Raw genomic sequence first — 16282 nt, forward strand, 5'->3', positions numbered from 1 at the left:
TCAGACACCTGATCTGGAACCAGGCAATGAATTCTAGAACCTCAGTCTGATGGTCATCAGTTTCAAAACCAAACCCTATGATCTTGGCATTTTCTGTAAAAGGAAAAATAAATTAAAATGACATTTTAACTAAGCAGTCCATATGTAGACATTAGTCTTTTTCTTTGAAAAATTTTAAAGATTTGTTTGTATTAGGAGTGCAAGTGTTTTGCTTGCATTGTGCATCTGCCCCATTCTGCAGGCATGAGAAGCAGGCATGGAACCCCATGGAAGCGGAATTATGGAGGCTATGAGCCACCATGTGGGTGCTGGGAACTGAACTCGGGTTGTCCCCCAAGAACAGCAATGACAGCCCTGGAACGAATCATTTACTTTCTTACAAATTTTAATGTTATTGACTGTATGATTTTCTTTGCCCAGATTTGATGTAAGCCAATGGAGAAAGATCAGGGGTAAGGAGCAGAAGGTGAACCAGACAACAGGGTCTTGGGGTACAGACAATGCCAGAGCAGGAGCAGCTCTGAGAAGCTGGTTCAAATCTCACTCCACACCAGAACTCATAGTCCCTGAGATACCTCAGCTATGCCATAAACCTGTGTTTGAGGTGATCTTAACCTCTTGCAATTAGCCCAGATCTTTATTGAGCAGCTTCTGTGGACCAAGCCGCATAGCTCTTCAAAAACGAGAGATCTCTCATGGAGACAAGGTAGTTAAAAGGAGTGTGATACGAAACTCACACTTGGTAGCTGTTGAGAGACATTGCGTTTTAACACACAGTAATTATGCAATACAGCATTGGGAAAATAAATTTATTTGAGGAAACACACATCATATTTCCTTGCTTGACATAGGTAAATTCCCACCACAGTGGGGATGACTCATGAAACCAGGGGCCACTTCAGGTTTAGCACCACTCAGCTGTGTGTGCAGGCCAGGGAAAGCTCAGCTGAGGAGATACCCATATGGTCTGCTCCGTCCTGCCGACTGGGCTGAAAGACCCAGCGTGGCATGCTGCAGAATCAAGTTCATAATACAAATAGCCATCTTTCGGTTAGTGCCTGAGTGCGAGACTTTTCACGACTTGCCAGTCCTCAGCTTCAAGCCTTAATTTGGGATAGAAACCAAATATATTTCTGTGCTGACCATGAATTAACAAATGTCTTCAAATCCAAGGGTTACATTTTTAAAACAAACCCTTTTCTGGCAACAAGCATATACTTTTACCTAGTTTTAATATTGCTTACACACTCTGAAATGCTAATATTTTCAGCCCAACTTTATGATGTCACAAACGAGCAGACTATTGATGAATTCCATTATCACACTTCAATTAACTCCCAGGAAGGGCCTATCCTCTGCCCTCCATGTTTGTAAAAGGTAACTTTGGAATGTCACTTCTGGTCAGAAGCTGGCAGACACTCCTCCTTCTGGATCCACAATTCAGTAAGACAATCTTTTAGTGAACTTCTGCTCCCTCTGGGGTCTCTCTGCACCTCCACAGGAGAAAGAGGTTTGGACTTGATTGGCATTAGAAGGGTTTTAGTCAATGAGAATCAAGTGGTCATCACTTCCTCTCCTGTAACAGAAAAGGAGATGAAAAATAAGGAGAGCAATAACTTAAGAATTTTTGTTTGGGTAGCTTTGTTTTGTTGCTGCTGCTGCTATTCTAGACAGGGTCTCATGTAGCTCAAGCTGGCCTCAAACACTGTAGCTGAGAATGACCTTGAATTTTTGATCCTTCTGCCCCCTTCCAGAACACATGCATTGCCATGCCTGACATTCACATTTTTGAAACTTTATTATTTATATAGTAGTGGTGGGGATCAAACTGACGGTCTTACCCCGTCTAGGCAAGTGTTCTACCGTCGAGCTATATCCCCACTCAAGACTTTCCAAAATCTTGACAAAAATACTGGGACACTCTATATTCTAGACACACAGCTTACATGTGCAAACTGTGAAACAGGAAGAAAACTGAAGAAGGGAAATGTTCGCACTCTGGGGCTTGGAGAGACACTTCTGGAAACAACCTGTGAGCAGCCACCATCTCTCAGGACTGTGGTTTCACAGAGCCTTATCGGTGCCTATGAAGGCCAGGCTCTCCTTCATGGTGGAGAACATTCGACAGCTCATGTCTGCTCAACCAAGTCTTTCTCTCCAAAGAGCCACAGCACGCAAGGCCCAGGAAGAGGACTCTGGGGCTGCTAGGCTCACACTGACAAAACTGCAGATTTCAAGTGGTTCAGGAGGGTGTGGGATGTATTAATCTGTGTTTCAGGGGTATTTCTACCGATGTTTTGCTGAGAAGGGAAGACCACCCTGAATGTGTGTAGCCCTATTCCATGGGCTGGGGCCTTGGGGTGAACGAAAATGGGAGAAAGAGGTCAAGGGAGCACCAGGGTTCATCTCTTTCTGCCTCTCAGCTGTGTGTGCAACGTGGCCAGCTGCCACGTGCTCTGGTTGCCAAGCTTTATTTGTTCAAGCCCTGAGCTGAAGCAAACCCTTCTTTCCTTCAGGTGTTTCTCATCAGGCATTTTGCTATAGCAACAAGGAAAGTCACTACTGCAATAGCTGCACAATAGGAAAACAGATCCAGGGACCTGCCTTCTCCTTCTCATTTCTTAGGAGGCAGCTGCCAACTAAGAAAATTAATTCTCCTTTATCCTGGAGTCTATGGCAGCAATCTGATGCTCCGAGAAGATGAAATCAATTTAGCAAATATCTCAGAAGATCTCATCCTATGTTACCAGACATCTTTGGATGTGGTCCGTTACCCCATTGCAAGCCTTGGACATGGTCCGTTACCCCATTGCAAGCCTCAAGATGTAGAGTGAATTCATTCACAAACACACACACCATGTTTAAGGGCTTAATCTGTCATGGTTTCCCCTCTTCCTTTAGGAATTTGGATTATAAAATTCTCCTCAAAAACATGGGTAAGGCATACCTTAAAAATGTCTATTCCCAACCCAGGTGAAACACAGATGTATGCCCTTAAGAAAACCATCTGACCTCCATTCTGGTTCCCACACAACTGGGTGGCACACTCTGGTCACCATTCTTTGGTGTGGGCGGTCCTTCTGTCTGTGTGTTGCTTTTATTGGTTAATGAGTAAAGAACTGCTTTGAGCCTATGGCAAGGGCAGAAGAAAACTAGGCAGGAAAAGCTAGGTTGTATGCTGGGAGAAAGAGGGCAGAGTCAGGGGGACAACATGGAGCCACCGCCAGAGATAGACGTGCTAAAACTTTGCTGGTAGGTCACGACCTCATCGTGATGCACAGATTAATGGAAATGGGTTAAATTAAGATGTAAAAGTTAGCCAACAAGAAGCTAGAGCTAATGGGCTAAGCAATGTTTTAATTAAAATAGTTTATGTGTGGTTATTTTGGGTCTAAGCTAGCCGGGCAGCCAGGAGCCAACAAGCAACTTTCCTACAATATTTCTTGCAAAGTCCAAACAGCCAGCAAAGCCCAGCTGAGCATGGAAGAGCAACTGATGCAGGGTTTTAACCAAGAGCGCTGTGATGATTTGAAAGAGCATGGTCCCCATAGGCTCATACATCTGAACACGTAATCCCCAGTTGGTGGAGCTATTTGGAAAGGACTAGGGGGTGTGGCCTTGTAGAGATGTTTCACCTGGAGTGGGTTTTGAGGCTCCAGAAACCCATGCCATTCCCAGTCCGCTCTTTCTGCCTTGTGTTTGCGAATCAGGATGTAAGTTCTCATGTGCTGCTCCAGTGCCTACCACCAGGCTCCCCACCACGATGGCCACAGCTTCAACCTCTGACCCTGCACACCCCAGAAAACTCTTTTTTTCTCTAGGTTGCCTTGGCTATGATGTTTTGTTGCAGCAGTAGAAACTAGTAAATAGTAACTAGGAGAGACACCAGAAGTTTCCTTCCCAGCAGGTCCCCATCTGTCTAAGGAACCAATGATGGGTTCCACATCCTGAGAAGGGGGAGAATGCATCTAACATGCCTGGAAGTTCACCTCCAAAATAAAAGTCCTCTTCCTTTGGTCCCTTAAGAGTCCGGCCTCTTGACTCATGCCACAGTTTATCTCCTCGTGAGGCTCTCATAAGGTTCCTAAGAATTTTAATCAAGTCCTGGAGCTTTCTACAAAAAAGCTTATTGTGTAGAACATTGTTTTACAAGAAACAATTTATTTCTCAAACAGATTTGTACAGGGGAGGAAAGAAAACAAACACCAACTATTTCCCACCACACGCTGACCTCAGAGTGCAGCGTTAACTTTGGGATGGCTTTCTCCCAGCTATAGACTCAATACTGACCTCCTCAGACAGCAGACACAGGAGAGCAAGGCCGGTGGTTCTTTCTGGTACCCATCTTTGCCACTGTGTTCCTTCAGGAATTTCTGCAGATCCGTTTCAGGAAACCCATTTTGCTGGTATTTCTTTTGAAAAGCACACAATGCTGTTACCTGCTTTCTAGAGTGTGAGAAATTGTTCCCCTTGTCAACAGCACAACCAACCTCTGAGAAATGAAACTCCCCCAGTGCGAGTTCGGATCCAAGAAGGATTATGAGCCACGATGACTCAGTCTGTCAGTTCTAGAACATCTGAGCCAGAGAGGCCCTGGGAACTGAGAACAATGGGAAGGAAAGCTCCAGAAAACCAGCCAGGGGAAAAGGGAGAAGATGTGTGTTGAAAAGAGGAACTCAAGAAATAGTCAAAACTAGAAAGTTAGCGTGTTAGTAGTGAGACCAGCAGATAGATTTCACTCTCCACCCTGCCCACCTAGAATCAGACAGGGTCATAACCTGCCTTCTCTGCGTGCATGAAGTTGGCCACAAAATGGGATGGGGGTAGATTTTTCTCAACAGTAAGGTCATCCAGCTCAACACTGATACTTACCCCCACACAAAGACACTACCATACCAAAGATCTGAATTTTCATGGCAAGAGCCTGCAACTCTGTCCCAACACACCCTGCCACAGGGGCCAAGTACCACGTACACTGTGACTCTAATCCCACATGAGGATCACTGACCAGCTTCCTTCTGAGTTAGTATGGGAAGGGCTGAGCAGAGGGCAGCACCTTGCATGGCTGAGGCATTGGTTCTTAAGTAGCTTTCCCAGCACAACCATCTGCTGCGGAGATTCCAGTTCCCAAGACAGTGATCTTCCTTGAAGCTCTAACCCAACCACCCAGGCCCCATCTGAAAGGATGTGGGACGCACCAGGGCTCGGGAAAACTGGAACCTTCCCTTTCTTTACCTTAATGAAGGGTGCACTACAAGTGTTCTTATCCATGGGTGTGAGGTATGTCACTATCCACCCAGTTGTCAGGGTGACAATCACCTACCATCCCTGGAAGTTACCCTGAAACCTGAGTTCCAGGTAGCCATGCAGGCAGGGGCATCCGCTAGGGTCAAGTTAATCACACTCAGTTTTTCTTCCTCTCTCTTTTTTCCCAGCATGCCTCTAAACCAAATCACCTTGTTCAGGGTAACAAGTAAAATGTTTCATGTACTGTGCTGGCCAGCTTTATGCCAACCTGACACAAACTCAAGTCATCTGAAAAGAGGGGATCTCAATTGAGAAAATGCCTCTATAAGATTCGGTTGTAGGGCATTTTCTTAATGAATGATTGATGAAGGAGGGCCGAGCCATTGCTGGTGGCGCCATCCCTGGGCTTGTAGTCCCGGATTCTAGATGAAAGTTGACTGAATAAGCCATGATGAGCAAGCCAGTAAGCAGCATCCCCCAGCCCCTGGACTCTGCATCAGCTCCTGTGTTCAGGCTCCTGTCCTGACTTCCTTCAATGATGGAATAAGATATTAAAGTGTAAGTCAAATAAAATAAACCATTTCTTCCCCAAGTTACTTTTGGTCATGGGATTTCATCACAGCAATAGAAACCCTAAGACAAGTGCATATTTATAGTTAGTCATCAAAAATATCTATTTTATAACTTTGAAAAACTTGAATAAAATTGTGTTTCAATAAGATTACAGCCTATCTCATGACCCAACCCATACAACGTTTGCGGTGATTCTGGCAGCAAACGCTGGCCGTGGCTTACCTTGATGGTGTGGTACGAATCGGTGATGAGCGCGATGAAAAGGCTGAGGACCAGGTAAATGAAGAGGCTGATGAAGGAGTACAGGTAAAGGCGACTGAACAGCCACACCAGGGTGCTCTTCTGCTGGATCTGAGCGAAGGTAGCAAACATGTCGTCTCCATTGACCAGAGAAAACAGGCATTCGGACACTATGTTCAAGTTTTCGAACTGCAGGGGCAAACACAAAGGAACTCCTGAGTCTCCGCATGGCAGGGCAGGACGCAGGGAGCTGCAGCTGGCTTGTTTTCTTCTGTTTAGTCGTCAGTAGAGCTGTGGTGCGTATCTTACAGCAGCTACACATGGAAGTAGTGAAGACAACACGAGATCCAAAGGTTTTCCTAAGTGGCCATACCATAGCCTTCCCAACCACATAAGAAACACTCTTCTAGGAACTTTCACCCCCCAGAGTGGACATACCACAGCTGAGATAGACTACAAGGTCAGTGGTGCTCTGAACTAGTTCTCAGCGAGAGGACGAAGGGGTTGTGTCCAGTGTCTATGTGGAACTGTGGTGCTGAGACATAGCAATGGCTGAGCAGAGACACAGGTGCTGAGCCGCACAGGGTCTCGGTGAGACAGGCATACATCAGACTCAAGCTATCTCACAAGCAGACTCGAGGGAAGGCCATCCGAGACATTGGAGTGATGTGATTTGGTGCACACATCTTTCAAAACTAAAGGCATGATGTGGGAGAGCTCCTAGGAGAGGGGCAGAACAAGGGCAGGTGCCAATCAAAAGTGGCACTAGGAGTCCAAGTGAAGCAGCGAGTCCCAGCCAGAAAGAAAGACTCTGGAGAAAGGGTGTCTGCAGGAAAGGTCAGGGCCAGAATCATACGATGGTGAATATTGATCCTGGACTTGATGGGATCCAGAGTCCCCTGGGAGACGCATCTCCCGCAGGTCTCTGAGGAGTTTCCAGACTAGTTAAACTTAGGTGGGAAGATCCGTCCTATATACAGGAGGCAATATATATTATAATAGTTTATAATAATTATAATCAATATAATAATTCATATTATATATTCCCAGGACTTAATAAAAGGAGACAGTGAGCTGAGCACCAGTGTTCATCTCTCCCTGCTTCCTGACTGCAAACGCAACATGACCAGCCACCACGACTTCTTCCTTACCATGGTGACATGTGCCACCACCACCACGACCTCCCTACCGTGATGAGATGTGCCCTCAGATTGGAAGCCAAAGCAAACCCCTCCTTTTGTTTCTTTTGTTAGCTATTTTGTCTCAGCAGCAAGAATCTCCTGTAATAGTTAGATAGAATGTTTCAGCTCACTTGTGATTATTTTGAATAAGCAAATATCTGGGCAAGGCCAAAAGCCTTGGAATTTTCAGGATTTTGTCCGTGGCCTCAGCAGAGTGCAATGGTTTTTCAATGCCTTGTGCTTCTTATTTGTAAAATGGGGACAATGCAAAACAATGATTTATGCATCATAGTTTAAGAAAAATAATGTTCCCTGGAGACGGGAAATGTAAAATCCACATTAGAGAAGTCCTTAATAATTCAAGATGAGGTTTGGAAGATCATCGGCGCTCTTTAAGTCTCTGTGCCCAGACGTCTTCAGGGAGCGTGGTGCCAAAGTCCATTAGTGCTGGAGACGGACATCGATCTGACACTTCTTGTTCCTGAGCTGAATCACTGCCATCAGATGTGTAGCGGGAAGACAGGAAGCTCGGAAATCTGGAGCTTTGATTCCCAGTCAATTGCACCAAGGAGGACTTTCATGACACCTTCCCTTTAGAACTTCTTTCTTGTCTCTTTTAAGTGATGAATGGCTTTCACACTCCAGGTTGCTGGGCTTCTCAAACTACTAATGAAACTACCATGATGCTCGGCTGTTCTAGGGTTCGGGTAGCCCTGAAGGGCCTCTGACTCAAGGACTCATGGTATAACCTGGACATTCTAGCAGATCAGTTGAGGGGGCAGTGCTGCTGGGGGCAGTAAAATTTTCCAACTTCAAATTTAAAGTGGCAGCAAAATGAGGCAGGAAAACACCAAATTCCAGAATCAGGCTTCCGTTTGTTCACCCACTGACCTGTGCAAACCCAGCCCCTCACTCTCCCCGTCCATCAGCCTGGCTGGAGGTGGGAGTGAGGGGCATCACTGACCAGTCAGCGCTGCTAGAGATGGCTTCGTTTCACTCTGTGAGGGAGACAAACGGAACTGGCACAAGTGAAAAGCACACCCAAACTGTAGTCGCCCACCACATGTGGCTGTTTAGCACGTCGAACTGAGGTGTTTGGGGGTGTCGCACCCTTGACAGAGAGAGGGCTTGCCAATATCGGCATCCACGGATTTGAACCATAGACCTGCATAAACAGAGCATAGTGATGCGTGCCTCTAAGCCAAGGCCTCAGGAGGTAGAGAAAGGAAGATGTTTAAGGTCAGCCCCTGCTATATGGCAAGTTTGAGGCTAGCCTGGCCTACATGAGAATCTATCTCCAAAAATAAAGAAACAATAGCTAAGATGAGACATGTAGGAGGCTCCAAAATCAGACTTCAAGGAGGACAAAAGGCAAAAGCTTGAAGCCCCGAGGTGTCTTTGCTTATGGACCAAAACGAGGATTTGGGCTGTGCTAAGCTTAACAAGACACACAGTTAAAATCAGCTCTGTCCTGCTCTTCTTGATTTTTCATGAGGATTTTAGAATATTTTGAAGTGTGCACAACAGCTGCATTTGTGGCTCATGCTTTGTAGTCTTTGGCCAGTGCTGGCCCAGAACACCCCAGCTCCACCCCCATCCTTTGGATGACAAAGATGAACATATGGATGCACTTAGGCTCACCAGCAAGTGACCAGGTCTTCAGCAGGTGATCTGGACACACACCAAAGGAACACAGCTGAGGAAGGGTCCCCAAGTACCACCTGCCTCTCAGGTCAAACTGGATGTCCTTTTACAATGGTACGCATCAGACAATACCAAGAAAAGCACCGTAGGTTATTATTGGTCCTAACAGGATTACTGAGACTGAGAAGGCCAGAGTTGATGCTACATTTGCTGTCTGAAAATGGTTCGGTATATTAAGGTTTCTATTCTCCATAAGGAATGCTGTCATCTCACAGGGAGAGAAGATGACGAGATGATGTACTGTAACGTGGACCTCAAAATGTCCCCCCAAAGGCCCCTGTGATAAAGGTTTGATCTCCAGACTGTGGTACCATTGGGTACCCTTAAGAGGTAGCACCCATTGGGGACATGCCTTGAAGGGCAGACTGGAAACCCAGCCCTTCCTGTTTCCTCTTCCCTTTCTGGGTACCATGTTGCAAACAGGCTGCCTCCTCTATCATGCCCTGCCACGATGCGCTGCCTGGTCCCAGGCTTTAGGGCACCAGGACCAAGTGACCCTGGACTATGAGATAAAATAAACCCCTTTTTCCTTAAAAGTTTATTTTGTTGGGCATTTTATCACAGAGGCAGAAGGCTACCAGGAGAGCAAGGGAGATAAAGAACTTAGAGGGCCTAACAAAAAGAAAAAAAAATGCAGCTTTCAGTAAACTTCAGACAGTATTAACTGAGAACCTTCCAGAATAGTGGTGAGGGATGGAAGAGCAGCACGGAACGCATGACAAAGAACAGAGGACCACTTGTCCAACTGTCTTGGGGCCAATGGATTGATGAAACCCAGGTTAGGCTCAGTATTTATTCCACACGGTGCAACAGTGCCCTCTAGTGACGGAGAGGTGGAGACGCTCCAGGAGCAGGAGGCAAGCATGAGATATTCTCTGGCCTTGATCAGATGGCGGGCTCTCCATGTCAGAGTTATGTATCAAAGAACAAGTTTTACCAACGAATCACCTTCAAAGAAGTGACACCAAACAGAAAAATCAATAGGATCATCAAGATCCGCAGTTAAGCTGCAGGTTGTCACTTTGTTCATCAGACTGCTTTGTCTTGTAAGAAAAATCGAGACTCTTTTTGGACACATTAAATATGATAGAGAGGGAACCCTGGGTTCCAAACTGGGGTTTGATTGATGTGGAGGAGGGCTTGAGCTGTGTGTATCACTCAGCCTGTGAACAGCGAACCAACCACAGAGCTTGACTGTCAAGGTCAGAACTTAGGGTTGAGCTATTTAGATGACTTTGGAGGGAATCCTTTGTGCTTCCTGCCTCATTGGTCCTTGCTGGGTGCCTGAGGAGTGTAGGGTTAAGACAGCCCCTTTAGGGGGCGGGGTTTGCCTCGGGCGAATGCCTACAGATAAATGGGCGTGCAGGAGGCGGCTCTGGCCCTTTCCTTCCTACCTCCTGTGCCATGCGGGAGTTTATCATTAAAGTGTAAATATTCTTTAGTATCTGCATTGCATTTATTTACGCCGATACAGAGGAGAGTGGTGCACATGAAGGGACTGTATGTGACGTGAGAGAGACCCTGGGCATACAACACCCACCCCGTGGACAACAGGGGGTAGCTGTCATCTTTTCTGTTGTCTCAGCAGCCAGGAGGCTGGGGAAGAAACGCTGTAAGATGCACTGACTCTTTTTATCGTTTGGCTTGAACACAGCCTCGCTGGTTCCTCCTCATGACGTTCTATCAATCATCACACCATTTCAAGACAGAGTCTCCCGCTTTTAAGGTTAGCCCCGAATTCGCTATGTGGTCCAAGCTGGTTTTGAACTCACAGCCTCCTCCTTTCTCAAAGCATTTGGGATTGTACCATGTCTGACAGTAAGCCTGACCATAGGCCTGACCATGATCCTGACCGTGAGCCTGACTGACTGTAAGCCTGATTATAAGCCTGACCATAGGTCCAAATGTGAGCCCGACCATGAGCCTGACTACCCTGGACTTACGATGCTACCTGAAGGGAAATAACAGAGACTCTGATTCTGATCTTCAATAAGACGAAAACCTGAAGTTTGATCAAAACCACCCTCACAAATGTGAGCCCATTTCAAGAGAAAGGAAGTGCTCGCCCGTGGTAGAGCCATTACTCCTCTCTGTTCCGTCAATATGGACATAACACTTATACTTCACACTAGAGCGATTTTGTCATAATCTTACTTTTCTTACGTTTTGCTAACAGTGATCTCATGTGCAAACACTTTCCAGTGCTGAACAACTGGTCGAATGTGTCAGGTCCTCCGCCAGGCTCAGGCTACCATGAGAGGTGTATTTTCCCATCTCCTGTAGCTCTTGTTTCAAAATCCTAAAGGTGCCTCAATATCCTGAAAAGGAGACAGCAGAGAAACAGAAAAGCAAAAGTTCTCCAGGTATTGACGTCAGGGTGCTTGCTGGAGAAGAGTGGAGGGGGTGAGGGCTGGAGGCGCAAGGTGAAGGGCCCCAAATGCCCTCGATCCAGAAAGAATTAGCGCTGCTCACCTTCTCGTGGTACGGTCCCAAGACAATCCAGCCGCAGAACGTGTAGCCCAGGTAGATCATACCAGCACAAGCGCAGAAACGAAGGACTTTGGGCAGTGAGGCCTGCATGGTTAGAATGAGCACCTGAAAAACAATGGCAGAAGCAGATGGGTTGAGGATGGAAGTGAGCAGGTAGGACCCAGAGGAGGAGGAAGGAGTGTCAAGCACGGTGGCACTTCTGGAAGCTTACATTGTATGTCTGAAAATAGCCCAGGTATCTGATGACACCAACCCAGACCAAGAGCGTTGACGTCCCGAGCAAAATACTGCACAGATCATAATTTGTGAGGTTCTAGGGAAGGAAAGGAAAACACAGGTGAGTGAAATGGCCCAGTTTCCTTGCTTGTTTACCTCCCTTTAATGGGTGAACTGACTGCCTCCTACGCACATCTGTCACCCCAGCCCTGGGAAGACTGAGGCTGCACAATCGTGAGTTCCCAAGGCTAGCTTGAACTGCGTGGTAAGTTCTAGGCCCCCAGAACTACAGAGTGAGACCTTGTCTCCAAACAAAAACAATGAAGATGATGATGATGAAGAAGAAGAAAAGAAGGGGAGGGGAAGGATTAAGAGGAGGGGGAAAGAAGCAGAGGAAAGCTTCAAATGTTCGGTTTTTATTTCTTTTAGTACTTTGTGAACTGATTTATTTTCCAAATAACATTTTGAAACAGAACTTGCATTTACCACTCTGACCTAGGCATGAAAGAGCATGGTGTTCGCCAAATATCAAACAACACAGCCCAGTATACTCCAGTGTGGTTAACTGACATAGTTCCTACTTTCAAGAGGTTCTAGGCTGCATTAACATGACAGACAGCTAACACAATTCCAACAATAGTATGCTAAATTCAACAGGAGACACACTGGCTATTTTTCACAGAGGCCACTCAATGGACTAGCCTCACAACACAAACTGGAGAGATATCTACAGACTCAGGGACAGATGCTGAACATCCCCAAAGCTGAGATCTGGTATACGGAAAGGCAGTGGTAGAGCTAGGATGGGAACCAGAGCCCAGAGAGGGGGACCTTGGAGGCCATGACGATGGGAGATCCCTTCATCCTAAGTAGATTTTGGGGGGGCAGAAGGGATTGTCACAGCAAGGTGGGTATTTCTAGGAAGTTTTCCCAGCCACTGTACAGACGGATCTGTGGGATATAAGGCTAAAGACAGAAACACCAGCAAGAAGGTGGCTAAGGTAGTCCAGCCCAGAGAGGAAGTCAGCCTGAGAGAAGCCGAGGTAGCTGGAATAAAGACAGGAAGTGCGGTAGCCATGAGGAGGACAGCTTTGTAAGACTGACAAAGAACAGAGGAGAGAACAATTGACCAAAGGAAGCAGAATCCAACTATGAGAACAGACAATGAACTAACAGAAAGAACCAGTTAGACTTCGTGACACCCAAGTACTCCTCCTCCCTCCCTGGGCTATTGGGAACGCAGCATCTCTCTCTCTCTCTCTCTCTCTCTCTCTCTCTCTCTCTCTCTCTCTCTCACACACACACACACACACACACACACACACACACTGGGTACCATTTGTAAGCTGAGACTACATGTTCATTTCTTGGCCACCCAGACCCAAATAATCACACAAAAACTATATTAACTAAAACACTGTTTTACTGATGCCCAGGCATATTTCTAGCTAGCTCTTATATCTTAAATTAACCCATTTTTATTAATTTGCGTATCACCACAAGGCTGTGGTTTACTGGTAAGGTTTTGGTGTCTTTCTTCTTTGGTAGCGACATGGTATCTTTCACTCCACCTTCTTTCTACCTCTGTCTCTGTTTGGATACACCACCTAACTGTGTTCTGTCCTGCCATAGGCCAAAGCAACTCCTTTATTAATCAATGGTAATAAAACATTGTCATAGCATACAGAGGGGAATCCCACTTCTCTCTCTCTCTCTCTCTCTCTCTCTCTCTCTCTCTCTCTCTCTCACACACACACACACACACACACACACGTGCACACATACACACACACTTGCCACTGGCTCTTCAGATATGTTCAGGAGAGGTAACTGGTCTGTGTGCCAGTTACTTCCTTTGCAAGTGACACAAGTAAATAGACAGATAAACTAATAAATAACCAATACAAAGGAAGCCCTCAATCTTCCCAAACTTCAATTCCTGTTCTAAAGACAAGATTATACATGCCTGGAGGAAGGCCATAGAGGTCACCTTCCACGGTGCACTCTCCTTCTAAGGAAGAGTGAGAGGCAGCCTTATGTCATAGGTGACATAAAAAACAGGAGGGTTGCAGAGTGGTGGTGGTGCACACCTCTAATCCCAGCATTCGAGAGGCAGAGACAGGTGGATCTGTGAGTTCAAGGTCAGCCTGGTCTATAGAGCAAGTTTCATGACAGGCTCCAAAGCTACAGAGAAACCCTGTCTCAAAAAAACAAACAAAAGATTCCCCCCAAAACAAACAGACAAAAAAAAACACATAAAACAAACAAACAAAAACATGAGACTCACACTAGTCTCTAGAGGGATTCTGTATCTCACAATGCCAAGATAATATAAGATTCTAGATGGCATGTCACTTACCTTGGCTTTGATCTCCATCTTTAATATGGATCCGATGATTGTCATGAGGTCGCTGAGAGTGACCAGGATGTACCATCCATTGATGAACTCCCACTGGTCAGCATCACACGCACGTCGCTTGTGCTTCTCCAGGAAGAAGTTCAGAAACCTCTACCGCAAACATGGAAAAAGCATTTCTTACCAATCACACTGCCCTCTGGAGGCAGAAGGCAAGAACAAACAGTTCCAAGATGGCAGATCTACCTCACGGGGAGACACAACGCCGCGCGCTAAGTCACATTGTCTACTCCAGTGTAAGCAAGCATTTAAACACCTGATAAACTAACCCAAGCACTAAGTTAGCCCAACAGTGCTAACCTAGTGTGTTCCCAACACTGCATAGCATGCCCTCCTTCAAGCCGGTGGATGGGAAACCCTCAAACTAAGATTCTCTTGGGGTCCAGGTGTGAGCACTGTGTCCCCAATGCTGTACCTGCACTTGGCAGAAAGGACGTCAGCATTGGAGTCAGGATATCTAGAGGGTTGGAGAGCAGACATGAAGCAGATATTTACAGAGTGCAAGTCAAGAGGCTGGAGAGATGTCTCAACACCTACGGGCACTGGCTGCTCCCCCAGAGGACCTGGCTTGAGTTCCCAGTACCCTCACAGGAACTCACAACTGTCTGCCCCTCCAGTTCCAGGGGATCTGATGCCTCTCCTGGCCTCTGCAGGCACAGGACACACAAAGCACACAGACATACATGTGTGCAAAACCCTCATGCACATAAAATGATAAATCTCAAAAAAAAAATATCTAAAAACCAACATGGCAGTCGAGATCAAAGAAAATAGAACGTGGGCTATTTCCTGCTCTGAAGATGGTATGCCAATGTTTCTCGGCTTTCCCGGACCCCAGTGGGCACCTACAACACGGAGAGCTGAAGGGCACACTCCCGAGAATACACACCGGAGCAGGTAAACGGTACAATAAACTACCTAGGGAATCAAATCCAAGTAGCCCATGCTTCATCTCCACCCATCCTCCGTGCCTCCTTGTCAGGGAACTCTGACCTGAAGACAGAAGATGGAGCCCACACATGCTCTTAAGAGCATCCCTGACATTAAAATTTTATTCTGGAAGCTTCTAAATGCTTGAGAGCTTACCACAAATACCTGTACTTGTTAGCTCGATTTCCAGCAGAATAATTATCGGACCTCCTGAAATAATTTAAACCTTTTCCTTTTTTAAAAAATTTTGCTGTGTGTATATGTGCATCTATGTTCACATGTATATATGCTCACATGCACATGTATGTATGTGAATGCCAGGTGTCTTCTTCATCCATTCTCTGCCTTATTATTTTTTTTAAATAATATCTCTCACTGAACCTGCAGCTCACTGATCCCATCAGGCTGACCGGCCATTGAGCCACGGGAGCCTCCTGTTTCCACCACCCCAGAGCTGGAATTACAGTCATACACAGTCCTGTCTGGCTTTGTTATGTGTGTGCTGGGAATCAGTCTCAGATCCTGAGGTTTGCATGACAAGCCCTTCACCAACTGGCCTGTCACATTCATCCCCAGGGCCTCTTCTTCCTGTATGAATCGAGAAAGGGCAGCCTAGCCCAGTGCTGGCAGATCCTGCAGACCAGGCATACCAGGCAGACCCAGCAGACCCCGCAGAGACTTGGACAAACGCAGGCTGCAGGCTGAGTGGAGGGAGAAAGGGAAGAGCCACGCTTACCTTTCTCAGCCTCAGAGCAAGGACAATGGATCTGGTGCACAGGATAAGGGATGCCAGGCAGACCATAATGACAAACACGTCAAACACCAGGACATACTGAGTGCTTCTCTGAACTGCAGAACAAGGCAGAATGCAAATGTTAAGCACACCTTGCACAAATTGTGGAGAGTGATCCATTTAGGCCCCACTCAAGAGTGGCTAAAGTGCCGGGATGGCCTAATTTGCTTCCCGCGAAAAGACAGACAGCGAGTTTGCTTTATACAGTGAGAAGCCGCAGCCCTGCTCATCAGCTCCACCGTGCACCGTCCCACCACGGCACTGATCTGAAAGGCTTTGCCTGCTTTCCAACACCAAGAAAACAACTCGTGGGAAGACAGTAGTGATCTGGGGTCTGCTTTGGAATGCACAGGGCAAGAGGCTGTCAGAGAGAGCAGTCTGTAAGCTTAGCTGCTCCCAGACGTCACGGTGGCACATTCTAGCTGCTGCTCCCCTCTTCCACATGGCAACTATACTGACTTCTCTATCCCGCCTGGGGACCTTCACAAGCAT

At 46.6% G+C, this 16282-nt stretch overlaps 1 protein-coding gene across 2 annotated transcripts in view; it reads right to left on the reverse strand.

Moving 5' to 3' along the window:
- Positions 1–803: 803 nt before the first annotated feature.
- Mcoln2 (mucolipin TRP cation channel 2) overlaps positions 804–16282 on the reverse strand; it is a 40954-nt gene continuing 25475 nt past the window's right edge. For both annotated transcript variants that reach the window (XM_041652495.1, XM_041652503.1), the window contains exons 8-14: positions 15734–15846; positions 14011–14160; positions 11647–11748; positions 11418–11540; positions 6043–6249; positions 4291–4412; positions 804–1576 (exon numbers count right to left, since the gene is read on the reverse strand). In XM_041652495.1, the coding sequence (XP_041508429.1) occupies positions 1540–1576; positions 4291–4412; positions 6043–6249; positions 11418–11540; positions 11647–11748; positions 14011–14160; positions 15734–15846 (854 nt within the window). In that variant the 3' untranslated portion in view covers positions 804–1539. The remainder of the gene's footprint in view (positions 1577–4290; positions 4413–6042; positions 6250–11417; positions 11541–11646; positions 11749–14010; positions 14161–15733; positions 15847–16282) is intronic.

Source organism: Microtus oregoni, unplaced genomic scaffold, assembly GCF_018167655.1.
Source record: "Microtus oregoni isolate MIOR12 unplaced genomic scaffold, Mior012 000000F_ref0000247, whole genome shotgun sequence".
Taxonomy (NCBI): domain Eukaryota; kingdom Metazoa; phylum Chordata; class Mammalia; order Rodentia; family Cricetidae; genus Microtus; species Microtus oregoni.